Source organism: Artemia franciscana, chromosome 13 (assembly GCF_032884065.1).
Source record: "Artemia franciscana chromosome 13, ASM3288406v1, whole genome shotgun sequence".
Lineage (NCBI taxonomy): Eukaryota > Metazoa > Arthropoda > Branchiopoda > Anostraca > Artemiidae > Artemia > Artemia franciscana.
In genome coordinates this window covers 34401867-34417275 of record NC_088875.1, presented here as the reverse complement: position 1 = coordinate 34417275, position 15409 = coordinate 34401867, and the positions used below count along the sequence as shown (strand labels likewise).

At 32.8% G+C, this 15409-nt stretch overlaps 2 protein-coding genes across 2 annotated transcripts in view; one reads left to right on the top strand and one right to left on the bottom strand.

Annotated features, from left to right (window-relative positions):
• LOC136034853 (zwei Ig domain protein zig-8-like) overlaps positions 1-4382 on the bottom strand; it is a 167487-nt gene extending 163105 nt beyond the window's left edge. The window contains exon 1 of the mRNA XM_065716320.1: positions 4371-4382. The gene's annotated coding sequence lies outside the window, so the exon portion shown is untranslated. The remainder of the gene's footprint in view (positions 1-4370) is intronic.
• A 6690-nt stretch (positions 4383-11072) lies between these two features.
• LOC136034852 (protein KRI1 homolog) overlaps positions 11073-15409 on the top strand; it is a 180631-nt gene continuing 176294 nt past the window's right edge. Inside the window, exon 1 of the mRNA XM_065716319.1 lies at positions 11073-11380. Within this exon, the coding sequence (XP_065572391.1) occupies positions 11272-11380 (109 nt within the window). The 5' untranslated portion in view covers positions 11073-11271. The remainder of the gene's footprint in view (positions 11381-15409) is intronic.

Here is a 15409-nt window from a genome sequence, read left to right as displayed (position 1 = left end):
GAAAAGTCGCTTAGACTAGTGTACAATTTAGGCCTATCCAATTATACAGACTAAAAACTATTGCATTTTTTTTTTAATTTCAACACCTTTATACTAAAGTTTGTCAATTGAGCCTCTGCTTTAAATGGAATGTTTGCATAATTTGGTGCCCTTGCCTTTGAGGTTGTATTTTGCTGCCTGTGCAACTACATTCTTAAAACATTTTTGACCAATTTGATCAAATAGTTGTTTTAAAAGTCCGTTCCGATGCCCGTTGAGGCCAAATGAACCCCACAGGTACAAAAGGTCAAAAATTGGCCAAAATTTCAAAATTGGCCAAAAGGTCAAAATTGAAGAGTAGCCTATATAAAGTACAAAAATGAAATGCATCAACAAAAGAAACAAAGCAACTTATTTTAACTGAGCTTAATAGTTTGACTGAAAAAACATGAAAAAAATAAATAAAAAATAAAATCATGAGAAACAGGATGTGAAAGGATAAAAATCAATTTGGAGATTGCTTCAAATAAGAAGACCAGCTTTATCGAACTTTTAGTCACTAAACTTAATAGCATAGCTCTGCGTATGTTCAAATATTGAGTTTAAAACCTTCAGCTTGGTTAGAAGCAGATACAAATGAATCGGTTTGGGACAGGGATTAATTCATCGAAACAAGAAAAGACAAAGTGTGTTCAAGTAACGAGAAGACATAAAAGTATTATCAAAGAACCTTGCAGATTCGTGTAGGAGTGGACCCAGTAATACTTCGGGTAGTTGCCTTCTTACTTACCTTAAATTCTTCTGTGAAATTCTCGGTTTCATACTTGGAGCTTTAAAGTTTACAATGTGAAGACGAACTGTACCGTATTAGAAACAAAAACAATAAATATATTTGACTCCGATTGATCCAGTAAAACCAATCTTCTAATATTTTTGTTCAATGATCTGTAATTCTATTGCTCTAAAATCATTTATTTTATACATTAAAGAAATCTAATTTTTCCTTTTAATACCCTTATATTATAGTTTCAGTACCTTTCCGAATCTATAGTAACTGTCTTAAAATTTTGTTCCGATGCCATTTGAGGCCAAATGAACCCCCACAGGCTCAAAAGATCAAAAATTGGTCAAAGTTCCAAAATTGACCAAAGGTCAAAGTAGAGGAGTATGAAAAGTACAAAAATAAAATGCATGAACAAACGAAACAAAGCAACTGATTTTAACTGAGCTTAATAGTTTAACTGAATAGATACATAAAAAAAATTAAAAAAAAAAAACATTAAATCACGAGGAACAGCATGCGAAAGGCGAAAAATAATTTAAAGATTGTTTCAAACAAGAGGACTAAGTTTATCAAACTTTTAGTCACTAAACTTAATAGCATAGCTCTGCTTATGTTCAAACATTGAGTTTGAAACCTTCAGCTTGGTTAAAAACAGATACAGACGAATCTGTTTTGGAGAGGGATTCATTCATCATAACAAGAAAAGACAAAGTGTGTTCAAGTAACCAGAAAACATAAAATATAATCAAAGAACCTTGCAGATTCCTGTAGGAATGGACCCAGTAATATCTTGTTTAGTTGCCTTCTTATTTACCTTGAATTCTTCTGTGAAATTCTCAGTTTCACACTTGGAGACCTTAAGTTTACAATGTGAAGACTATCTGTACCGTATTAGAAACAAATATATATATATATATATATATATATATATATATATATATATATATATATATATATATATATATATATATATATATATATATATATATATATATATATATATATATATATATATATATATATATATATATATATATATATATATAAACTTGACTCCGATTGAATCAGGAAAACCAATCTTCTAATATTTTTGTTCAATCTGTAATTCTATTACATTAAAATCACATATCTTAGACATGAAAGAAATCTAATTTTTCCTTTTGATGCCCTTATATTATAGTTTCAGTACCTTTCTGAAACTTTTGTGTACATTGTAGCAGCCTTTGTAAGAAATCTGTCATAAGACACATCAAAAGCGAGTTTTCCACAGAATTCTTTTATTGAAAGAAAGTTGGTGATATTTCACATTTTATGTTCAATAAACCGAATTCCGACACAGTTATTCATCAAGTTTGGGAAAGCCAAAACTGCTAGACCGCATCATTTGACCTTCAAAACATTGTCTCTAAAGTACTAAGGTCATTAAAACTTTTTATCTCTTCTGGGCCAGGCTTCGGTCTTCTCTTACCTGAACTCTACAGTTTTATAAGCTTTTATTTTTTTATTGTTTCAAAATCATCAATCATGTTGCAAAATCATGTTGCTGTGTTGAGCAAGGAAAATAAATAAGCCAATCTAATTAGTTAAGTTTGACAATGTTTTTCGTGTCAAAAAAAAAATTAACATTAGCAAATTGTTTTTAAAAATATAAAGACACCTTCGATAGAAATCCGTACCTGGTGTTTGCTGCCATATGTTTACACCTTATTTTTTTGTGTTTTTCGCCCTCTTTTTTTCTTTTTTCTTTTTAATTGGTGCCGACTGCTACCAAAAACTGCATAACTGCTTGTGGAATTTTTTTTTTATTTTGAATTCAATTGCTGATTTTTTCCTAAACATTGAGCGTTCCATTACGACTGAGCTGTCGCATAACTGAACTCCATGCAACTGAGCCCATGCAACTGCTTAACTGCCTATGAAGTATTTTTTTTTATTTAAAATTGAATTGCTGATTTTTCCTAAATTTTAAGGGTTTCATTACAGCTGAGACCTCACCTAACTGAACCCAGTGCAACCGAACCCATGTAACGTCACCCTCGTTCAACTCAACCCCCATAGAACTGAGCCCTCCCTTCATTGAGCACATGTAACTGAACCCGTGCAACTGATCCCTCGTGCAACTTAACCCCCACTCAACTGCTCTTTTGCAACTAAATCTCCGTTTAACTGAACCCTCGTTTAGCTCAACCCCGTTTAACTGAACCCCCATGCAACTCATCCTCCACCTTTTTTATTCTGCTTCAATGCAAAAATATTCCTCTCCCTCTCCCCCCCCCCGTAAAGAAAAAATCGACTGGAAACAACACAGTGTGATTAGGAAGTTTAAAAGAAAAATTTGCTTTGAGCCATACGATTCTGTTAGATTGAATGGCTTTTTTTTTGAATAAATTACTTAAATTCGTGAATCACCTTTGTTCGTGAATCACCCAGAAGCCTACTACACAAGCCATTCATGGTTGAACACAAACTGATTGATTTTTAAGGTTATATTTTAGGATTAAGTGAGCCTAAAATGTTCTTTAAGATGTAATCCTCCCCTAGATAATCAACCACCACGAATAATAACTACTTTACTTACTAAACGTCAATTCCTTTTGTTGCTCCCCTCCTCCTTCCCCGCACTTTTTCTACTTCTGAAATTTAACCACCTCTTAAAACCTATATTAAACATCTACTTTTTTCTAGTAAAAAAAAGACGAAAAAAAACATAGTAATGTCTTTTCATGCCTAAAGTATAAGATTTAAAGCAATCATTTCATTCTTTTTCCTATAGTCTTCTCCCCTTCTTTTTTTTAGCTTCTAAATCTAACAGTATTTGAAAATCTATATTAAAACATCTATCTTCTTCTAGTAAGAAAAGAAACCAAAAGCAATGGCTGTTCACGCCTGCAGCATAACTTTGAAACAATCATTTCCTCCTTTTCTTCTCCTCCTTCCCCCCTTCTCTTTTTGCTTAAAAAATCTCACAATTCCTTAAATTCCTTAAAATATATATTAAAACGTTTACCCTCTTATATTAAAAAAAAAGAAACCGAAAGCAGTGGCTGTTCGTGCCTGCAGCATAACTTTTAAAACAATCATTTCCTTCTGTTTCTCTCCTCCTCCTCCTCCACTTTTCTCTTTATACTTTTAGGATCAAATGACCTCTTAAACTTCTATAAAACATTTAATTGTTTCTAGCATAAAACAGGAAATCAATAGCAATGTCTATCTATGGCTGTACCATAATATCTATTAAAAAAAAAACTTAAAATTTATTTTGTTCTGCTCCACCTCCTTTCTTTCTATTTTTTGTTTCTAGAATCTAACGATGCTCTTATAATCTATATTAAACATCTACTGTTTCTAGTAAAAAAAAGAAAAGGAAATCGAAAGCAACGTCTACTAGAACATTTAAAACAATCTCTAAGATATCCTCTTCCGAATTTTTTTATGTAATGTAGCTCAGCTTTTTCCTTTAATTATTAAGAATGTGTAAATTTGCACCAGAAAATTTAAAACAATCTATTAGAAATCATATTCCAAAATATTTTTTTATGTAATGTGAGTCCGCTTTTCTCTTTAATTATTAGGAATAATTAAATTAGTTCATCCTTTGGAAACTTACCCCAGCAGATTCCTTAATTATATTAATCAGATATTTAATCATTGACATTGAAGGACGTAAATCAAGCAAGCTTAATATATAACACCGATAACAGCCATAAAAATGAAAGCGATGGCAACATATGCCAATGCCAGCACTGGAAAATTTAAAACAATCTGTAACAATTCATATTCTAAAATATTTTTTATGTAATGTCACTCCGCTTTTCTCTTTAATTATTAGGAATAATTAAATTAGTTCATCCTTTGGAAACTTACCCCAACAGATTCCTTAATTATATTACTCAGATATTTAATCATTGACACTGAAGAACGTAAATCAAGCAAGCATAATATGTAACACCGATAACAGCCATAAAAATGAAAGCGATGGCAACGGGTGCCAATGCCAGCACTAGAAAATTTAAAACAATCTGTAACAATTCATATTCTAAAATATTTTTTATGTAATGTCACTCCGCTTTTCTCTTTAATTATTAGGAATAATTAAATTAGTTCATCCTTTGGAAACTTACCCCAGCAGATTCCTTAATTATATTACTCAGATATTTAATCATTGACATTGAAGGACGTAAATCAAGCAAGCTTAATATATAACACCGATAACAGCCATAAAAATGAAAGCGATGGCAACATGTGCCAATGCCAGCACTGGAAAATTTAAAACAATCTGTAACAATTCATATTCTAAAATATTTTTTATGTAATGTCACTCCGCTTTTCTCTTTAATTATTAGGAATAATTAAATTAGTTCATCCTTTGGAAACTTACCCCAACAGATTCCTTAATTATATTACTCAGATATTTAATCATTGACACTGAAGAACGTAAATCAAGCAAGCATAATATGTAACACCGATAACAGCCATAAAAATGAAAGCGATGGCAACGGATGCCAATGCCAGCACTAGAAAATTTAAAACAATCTGTAACAATTCATATTCTAAAATATTTTTTTATGTAATGTGAGTCCGCTTTTCTCTTTAATTATTAGGAATAATTAAATTAGTTCATCCTTTGGAAACTTACCCCAGCAGATTCCTTAATTATATTACTCAGATATTTAATCATTGACATTGAAGGACGTAAATCAAGCAAGCTTAATATATAACACCGATAACAGCCATAAAAATGAAAGCGATGGCAACATGTGCCAATGCCAGCACTGGAAAATTTAAAACAATCTGTAACAATTCATATTCTAAAATATTTTTTATGTAATGTCACTCCGCTTTTCTCTTTAATTATTAGGAATAATTAAATTAGTTCATCCTTTGGAAACTTACCCCAACAGATTCCTTAATTATATTACTCAGATATTTAATCATTGACACTGAAGAACGTAAATCAAGCAAGCATAATATGTAACACCGATAACAGCCATAAAAATGAAAGCGATGGCAACGGGTGCCAATGCCAGCACTAGAAAATTTAAAACAATCTGTAGCAATTCATATTCTAAAATATTTTTTATGTAATGTCACTCCGCTTTTCTCTTTAATTATTAGGAATAATTAAATTAGTTCATCCTTTGGAAACTTACCCCAACAGATTCCTTAATTATATTACTCAGATATTTAATCATTGACACTGAAGAACGTAAATCAAGCAAGCATAATATGTAACACCGATAACAGCCATAAAAATGAAAGCGATGGCAACGTATGCCAATGCCAGCACTAGAAAATTTAAAACAATCTGTAGCAATTCATATTCTAAAATATTTTTTATGTAATGTCACTCCGCTTTTCTCTTTAATTATTAGGAATAATTAAATTAGTTCATTAGGAACAATTAGGAATAATTAACAGATTCCTTAATTATATTACTAATCATTGACACTGAAGAAAGTAAATCAAGCAAGCATAATATGTAACACCGATAACAGCCATAAAAATGAAAGCGATGGCAACGTATGCCAATGCCAGCACTAGAAAATTTAAAACAATCTGTAACAATTCATATTCTAAAATATTTTTTATGTAATGTAACTCAGCTTTTCTCTTTAATTGTTAAGAATAATTAGCTTAGTTAGTCCATTGGAAACTCACCCCAGCAGATTCCTTAATTACATTACTTAGATAATTAATCATTAGCATAAAAGGACGTAAATCTAGGAAGCATTATCCATAACACCGATTTGTCACTTTTCGTAAGTTGATACTATTTCAGATACTGAACTGAGAAGGACTGATTTTGTCCATCTGTGTTTCAGTCATGCTCTAAGTTCTCAGCTTTTTCCAGGTTGAAATAAAATCTCCTACATTGGCTTGGCTGGAAAGAATGATGATTTAGTAAGCTACTAGAAGTGGTCAAACTAATTTGAGCTTCAGAGCTTGTTTTCTGAAACTAGTCATAAAACATAAAACAAAAGGGTGTATCTCAATTATCGCAATGTTATAGAAACAAGAATATTTTATAGAAACTTTTATCCAAGGTTTTAAATTAAATCTATAAAAACTATCATTTCTAGCTCTAAAATATGGCCTCAAACTTATATTAGTTACATACTTAGGAAAAAGTTAACGTTTAGCTTTAAGTTATTTCCTAAAATTGGTATTAACGACTTATTTAGGATTTAAATTCATCGTATTTAATTTTAAAATATCACCCGAAATTGGGAACACTTACCAGCTTAAGTCTATTCTACAATTAAATAGTAAAACATTTTTTTCAACCGAAAGTAAGGAGCAGCATTAAAACTTAAAACGAACAGAAACTATCTCTTACAAAAGGGGGGTTTACGAATTTGGTAATCCTCGCTCTTCATGCTAAAGTCTTAAAGTAATTTAAAAGTACGTCTTGTTCAAATTCAACAGCCCTTACAATTGAGCAGTCTTCCTTAAAGAATTATGACGACAAAATCAAACTTTACCTTAAAGAGTGACGGTCAAGAAAGGGACAGTCCTCCTAATATAAGAAATGATTTATGTTCAGTTTAGGTTTTAATGTTGCTCTTTACTTTCAGTTGAAAAAACTTTTTTTTTCATTTAATTCTGACCATTTTCATGTCAAATCAGGTAATCCACTCCTTCCACGCGTATAATAACACATACTAGATATGAAAAATGAGAACTTGTGCAACATGCACTCCTTACCCCAGGGACTAAGGGAAGTTATATCACTCCCAAGGCCATAATTATTGTACCTTTGAACTATGCTGCATCAAATGGGTATGTCAAAATTTTGATCGGATGTCTTCGGAGAAAAAGGGGCGTGGGGGCGGGCTAGTTGCCCTGCTTTATTAATGTGTCAATTAAAAATGGCACTAGAACTTTTGATTTCCGATCAAATTGGCCCTTTCCTGATCTCTTAGGACCATTGGCTCAATACAATTAATCCTGGAAAAAAATAATTTAACAAGCATCTGTGATCTATCTTCTGGCACGAAATACAAAATTCCACATTCTTGTAAATAGGAGTTTGGAACCTCTACGCTACGGTTCTCAGGTATGCTGGTTCTGATGGAGGGATTTTCATTAAGATCGCTTGACTTTTTGAGGGTATTTCTCCCCTTTTTCCAAAAATCAGGTAAATTTCGTAGCTTTTGATGGGTAAAATGAAACCTAATAAATTTTATGTATTCGGAATCAACATTAAAAGACAATTTTCTTAGATATCTATTTTTATCAATGTTCAGATCGAAAAATCTGTGATTTTCGTTAAGATTCTATGACTTTCAGGGTGTGTTTCCCCCTATTTTCTAGAAAACAAGGCAAATTTTCTCAGGATCGTAACTTTTGATGGGTAAGACTAAGCTTGATAATTAATATCATCAAGTTTAATAATATATATTTAAAATCACCATTAGACTACAATTCTTTTGATGTAGCTATTGGTATCAAAATTCCATTTTTTAGAGTTTTGGTTACTATTGAGCCGGGTCGCTCCTTACTACAGTTCGTTACCACGGACAGTTTGGTATCTAAATGTTTCAATTTATTATTTTGAGGAGATGTTTAAGCAATAGGATCCGGGAACTATTTCAAAATATTAGCACTTTTAGATAATAGTCTAACTTCAATTTGCAACTCGTACCTGATAGCTAGCCTGCTTCAATTGAATCTTCCCAATTGGGAGCTAAAACATGGCTCGGAAAAGCAACAGCTAGGTAGAACAAGTTCACACAGTCCTTTCTGACAGCCTATAAGACAAGAGTCCACTTTATCTTATAATCTGACTAAAAAACGGCTCATTTTTTTGTAACCCCAGGCCAAATTATGACCATCTTTCCAAAATATAGTTTCATATTTATCACCTAAGGCTTCACTTACCTTGAAGGAAGCTTTTCATATTTTTCGAGCAGACCAGATAAAAAAAAACCGCCTATCCATCAGCTATGAAATTGGCAGCAGAGGGTGGAGGTATTTAAACCTTAAACATAAGCCATTTTGTGCCCCTAATCATACAGGTTGAAAATTCTTGTTTGAATCACTGTTCAAAGTAGATGTTGAGTACTTTTCTTGCTGGCAAAAGTTTACAGTTTTAGAAGACCCATAGGTGGGGTTCAGTACTTTTTACATTCACTCATGACTTTACTTCCTGTTCGCACCACACAGCTGAAATTGAGTAGCTTACAGTAGCTTATAGTAGCTTATAGTAGCTCACTTGTGAAGAGAATCAAGACTAAGATTGTTTTAGCAGACAATCAATTTGGCACAGCCTCAACAATTTCTGCTCCTTTGAAGTAGAGTAGCATCTTTTTTTCACCTATTGGGACTTAGCTCGCTTATGTGCTGAGCAAGGAAATGTCGTTTTTTTCAACTAATCAGGACCAACCTCGTTAATGTACCAAGTTAGACTACAAAAGCTCATTGATTCAGGACCTAGCTCATTTCTTGCACAAAATATGGACTTTGCTCGTTCAGCACTAAATCTGAAAAGAGTTTCGTTCTTGCACCGAATAATGACTTGGTTCGTTCTAGTAGGAAGTCAATGAAATTCTGCAGCAAAAACTTGGCTTGGTTGTTATTCAAGCAAGGTTTAGCTTGTTATTATACTGAATCAAGACTTTGGATCACTTTGGATCGAATCAGGGCAAATTTTACTTTAATATTGAGTCCCAAGTTAGCTCACTTGGCGTCATTGAAAATCCGTTGTTTGGACCTAAATCTTCTTTCTTGGTTGTTTAGGACTTGATTTATTAGCACTGAGTTTTATACATAGTTATTGTGCCAAGTCAGTTTAAAGATTGGACTTAGGATTGTTTTTGTATCATCTCAACATTTAGCTTGTTTTTGCAAAGTCAGGATCTGGCTCCTCTTCTCATAGAGTCCCTCAGTTTTGCACAAGACCAAGATTTAGCTCATTTTGCACTAAATCAACATCAGAACTAAATGAGAAACAGTTCGTTTCTTTATCGGTTTAACCCATAACTTGGTAGTTCATGGAGTCGACTTTTTGCATACTTATCCTCTTATATCCATATCTGTTCAGAAAATTTGTTTCTGTCGATTACTGATTAGGAAGCAGATTTGGTCACCTTTGCTGAATATCTTTGATTTACCTTTTGTTAATGGTATAGACCTCTAGTCAATTAAGTATTTTTCATATTCAAGAATTATATGAAAATCAAACAGTTCGTGGTAAAAAGCTGTTAGTAAGGAGCATTGCGGCCCAATAGTAATCGAAACTTTAAGAAACAGAGTCTGGGTAAAACAATAGATACATCAAAAGAATTAGATTCTGATGCTTATTCAAAACTTATCAAATTTAATGGTACCCATCAAAAGTTTAGAGCCTGAGAAAATGTGCTCAATTTCTGAAAAAGGGAGGAAAAACCCGCAAGACTTCAACTGATACTAATAAAAATCACTCCATCGGATTCGGCCTACCAGAAAACCCTACTATAGAGGTTTCAAGCTCCTAAGTACAAAAATGTTAAATTTTCTATTTTTGCCGGAAGAAAGATCACGGATGCGTCTTTATTTATTATTTTTTTTTTTTTTCCTAGGAGCGATCATGCCGAAAATCGGGAGAGGACTGATTTGACCGAAAATCAAAATTCTAGTGCCATTTTTAAATTACCAAAAAAATTGGATGGCATGTTAGCCCCCCACTCCAAGCTTAATTTTTCCCAAAGTCAACCGATCAAGTTTTGAGATAATCATTTTGTTCAGCATAGTAAAAAAATGTAATAACCATGTCTTTGAAGATGACTTAGCCCCCCACAGTCTCAGAGGAAGAGCTACAAGTTATGAACTTTGCTGTTATTTACATATGCACTGGTTATTGGTAAGTATACCCATGTTTCAGGGGGATTTTTCTGCTGGGGGTAGGGGTCGGGGGGATTATACGGGAGGATCTTTCCATGAAAAAAATTTCAAGGGGGAAGGGAAACTTGCATGGAGGGGGAGCCATATGTCCTAGCAATATTTAAAAACGATCAGAAATTAAATATAAAAAATAAGTTTTCTTAGCTGAAAGTAGGGAATAATATTAAAACTTAAAACGGACAAAAATTATTACGTATACAATTAGGTTTGCCCTCGTCAATACCTCTCTCTTTACGCTAAAGTTTTTTTAGTACTTGTAAAAGAGCTATTTATTCTAATTAAATTGCTTTTATGACCCAGGAGCCATTCTTAAAAGAATTTGGACAAAATTCGAACTTTGGTGTAAAGAGCAAGGTATTGATGAGGAGCCCCCGCGTCATATACGTAATAGTTTTCGTTCGTTTTAGGCTTTAATGTTGCTCCTTAGTTTCAGTTGAGAAAACTTGTTTCTTTTTATATGATTAAAGGGTTTTTAGCAGGTTTCCCTTGAGATGAATAAATTCTATGAAAACACTTCTTGGGAAACATATTATGGAACATTATACAAGGACCTCTTAAGGATTTGAATATAAATTTTAAGTATCCATTTTGTCTCAAGTGTGGCGTAAAAACAAAATAAGAGAAACATGGACCTTGACTTATTTGATGGGGAAGATGATACTCAAGTACTTTGTATTAACAAAGAATATGCTGAAAGATACCAAAATTGGAGAGAAAAAGAAGAGGTTCAAAAGAGTGAGATTTTTTTCAACTTAAAAGTTTAACCAATCATCAGTAGGCTAGATATAATGAAAATGGCCTTAAAGTGCACTTTTGGAAATTTAGGATCTATGCTGTGGTTTCGAGGTGATCTAACAAATCATCCTAAATCTAGAGGATAATTTACCATGGATTACATCAAGATTATTGCTTAAAATCACCTCTGAATTCCTAGGCTCCATAGTTAAGATGAGCTCATATACCACTTGTATTTTGATGAATAATCAGGATGTATTACAGTGTTGTGGCTCTTCTGAAGGAAGTACTATAAATCAAAAATAGTAATAGGCTACCATTACATTCTTGATTTTATGCTTTCTTCAAATATTATGTTGTTAGGGCCCAATCAATATAAAAACTAGCCAATATGGGGATTAGTGTCATTCTTGGATATTAAAAAAAAAAAAAAAATGGATTTTGGCTAAATTGTTTTTGTCATGTGCAACTTATCCTGTAGATAATGCCAAATTCCTTGTGGGGGTAGAGCCACCAGTAAATTTATGACAGTTCATATTATTGACTTACCAATAAATTGAACATACAGTAAAATTCTAGTTAAGTGATTTCTTGCTATTTCAGAAAGGGGTTGAGTTAGGAAAATGAAACTTTCAGGGATGTGTCTACAGGCCAAAGTATATCCCAGGAAGGTATTTCAAAGTACCCACCTCCACTCCTTCTCCCTCTAGAGAGCCCTGAATTTGCCTACATAACAGGTCTATACCTACTGAAATTTTGACAAAACAACATTTTACCTTAATTTTCAATTACCAATTGCTTTTTCCCTGCCCTTAGTTCTGAAAATGCAATTCCTGTTATTTGAGTAGAATTCTGAGCCATATCAATGTTTTTAGTGTTTTTTTTTTATTTAGGAAATGTATTTGCATATCTTTAAAACATTATAAATTGGGGTTGAGCAAAGTTGTGAAGCTGAAAATTTTTTTGTTGTACTTCACTTAAGCAGAAGATCTATTTTGCAAGGTTTTACTTTCATAACACACATATTTTAAAGGTCATCAAAGGTCAGGGCCCTCTAGAGGGAGGAAGAGTTGAGGTGAGTACTTCAAAATATCTTCCCAGGACATACTTTAGCCTGTAGACCCATCCCTGAAAGTTTCATTTTCCTAACCTAACCCATTTCTGAGATAACAAGAAGTCAGTCAACTAGAATTTTACTGAACATGCCACTCAATGCCTTTTTTGTGCTCTTTACAAATATAATAATTGCTTCTATTGTAAATTCAAAATAGGTACTTTTTGACCTAACTTAAACTAACCTTATTACAATTATTTTGGCACTGAGAAAATGTAGTATTATTTGTTGGAAAATGATCAACAACTCATACTTTATTTGAAAATTCATCATTTTCAAGAGCTCAAAGTCCTTAAATTTAAATATACAATAGAAGCAATTATTATGCTCATAAAGAGCATAAAAAAGGCATTGAGTGGCATATTCACTCTATTGATAAGTCAATATGAAGTGTCACAAATTTACCAAACCACCAGCTAAGTCTGACCATGGTGGAGAGAGCAGAGGAGGAGAGCCAAATAAAGTCAAAGTATTGTCAATACCTATCAATACACAGCTGGTGCAACAGTGTTCAAAATTTATTGTGAGTTCAGTAACCAAACAACTTCTCCTAAAACCACTGAAAAGAATATAATAAGTTATATATTTCTGTTTAATGAATGTACCTTTGTGTGAATGAAAGATCCAAGATTTATTTGATTAAAACCATGATATCTAGTCAGGGGTGCAGTTAATAGGGGAGGACAAGCAAGTGTTGTAAGGTAGGGAGAGAAGAAGTTCCAAGGTGTTAGCACTGCATGCCAATACCTCAGGAAATTTGTCTATTTACCTTGGAAAATTAGTTTATATATCTACATTTTGTCAACAGGACAGTTTTGTTAACAAATTCTTTAAATTCCAACTTTAAACCCTAGCTACACTGCTGTATCCAAGTAAAGGAGAGTAGGCACAAGTTTAATTGACTGCCTGTTAGATAGCATGCTTGCAACTTCAAGAAGTAAGGAGGAAGAGTCAGCAGATAATATTCAGCATATACTTAAAAGGCACCTGACTGAAGCTGTCATTGACAGGAAAAAAGCTGTCTGTTAATAACATCAGTTCTTTTGGAAGACTAGCAAAACCTGCTTGAAAGATCTCTGCTGCCTGTCCTCATCTATCCCAAGCAAAATAGTTTTCTGCACAGTTGAGAACATTTTGATGGCAAACAAAGGCATCTGAAAGGAGAAAATGCTGAAAAGTTAGATTTTCTGCATTACAACTTGCAGTAGTCAGACTGAACTTATTAAGGACTTTCCAGACTAAAACTGTATTTAATTTATGTTTTTCTAAATTTTGCTATATCAATCTTTCCTGTATTGCTTGGTATCCAGAGTTAATTATTGAAGCTGTTATTCGGCATGTAAAAGACCAAGGAGAAACACATGAGCATGAATATGGGCAGAGAATACAGGGTTTAAACTTTAGGTAAGATTTTTTTCTGGAGGGGAATTTATCAGCAAATTATATTAAAATTTATTGATACAAAACTAATATATTGGTATCAGTATTAGGGCCCAAATATCCATATTGGCTGGGCCCTAATCATACTTATTTTTCTGAAAGTGTGCAAACCCCCTCCCCTCTCTTAATAGCCCTAATATTATACTTCTCTTTTGTTTTGAATTTTATTACATATGTCTTCTTTCTCAATGGTCTTCTTGCATTCTTGACCTAAGCAAATTCAAATCTGCCTAAGTGATTGATTACAATTGGCCTGTTTGATAAAGCATTATTTGAAATGATCTTAAAATGTGGATAATGCATGCTGCATGTTGTAAAGTAAGAATTTAATGTGTAATGTTTTCTTTTACTTTTTACATGTGTCTCAGGGATATATCTAGGACCATCAAGGTGGAAGTAGCTTATGTTGTTGGAAATACAAACCCAATATTTGGAAAAAAACATAAAATAAGCAGTGCAATGGAATTACCCTTTTTGTTTCTAATATTTTCTTTGCAAAAGTTGCTAAACCAAAATTTTGCCCCAGGATGGACTAGTATGGTGCAGACTGTCAAATATCTCATACCCTACTTAGGCCTATCCAGCCAGACTACAGGGTCAAATTCAAAAATAGGTAGAACCTAAATCACCTCAGGTGAACTAACTGCTATAATGACAAAGTTCTTCCTTCATTCTTATCAGTCTATTTTGATTTAATTATTTTTTGTAAGCTAGATGCTTTCTGCTTAATTCAAGCTTTGTTTCAAAGATATTTATATTTAAGATAAAACATTGGAAGTCACATGAAAAGGGTGGCTTGGGAGTTAAGTGTGCTTGCCCTCTTTGTAGAGTATATATATATATATATATATATATATATATATATATATATATATATATATATATATATATATATATATATATATATATATATATATATATATATTTATATATCACTGCCTACTATACCTTTGTTAAAAAAAACAAAGGTTAGGCAATATATATTTCAAAATGACAAAAGATAAGCTGAGATAAAACAAAGCAAACAGATTGAAAATGATATTCATGATGATTGGGTTTTGGATTTTTTTTAACAAAATGGCTAGCCTATCTCAAAATTGCTATCTGATGCATTTGGGGAGAAAGGATGTGGGGGGGCTAGCTGCCCTCCAATCACTTTTGACTCCTAGAAAGTGAACTATTGCTTTCAATTTCCAATCACTTAAGTCTATGCAAGCATCCCTTCCATAAAAACTTAATTGTTATCTGATGTTTGAACTATTTAAAAAAAATGGCCATCTCAAAATTTTTATCAATGGGTTTGGGGAAAAAAGGGCATGAAGGGGAAGGGGTCTAGTTGCCCTTGGATATCTTGTGATGCTTAAAATTTGAACTAGAGTTTTCAATTTCTAATCAAATGAGCCATCTCTGAAGTTTATACAAGCACCCCTTCCATAAGAACCACATATGTCCCCAGGACTTAACTTACAATGCCT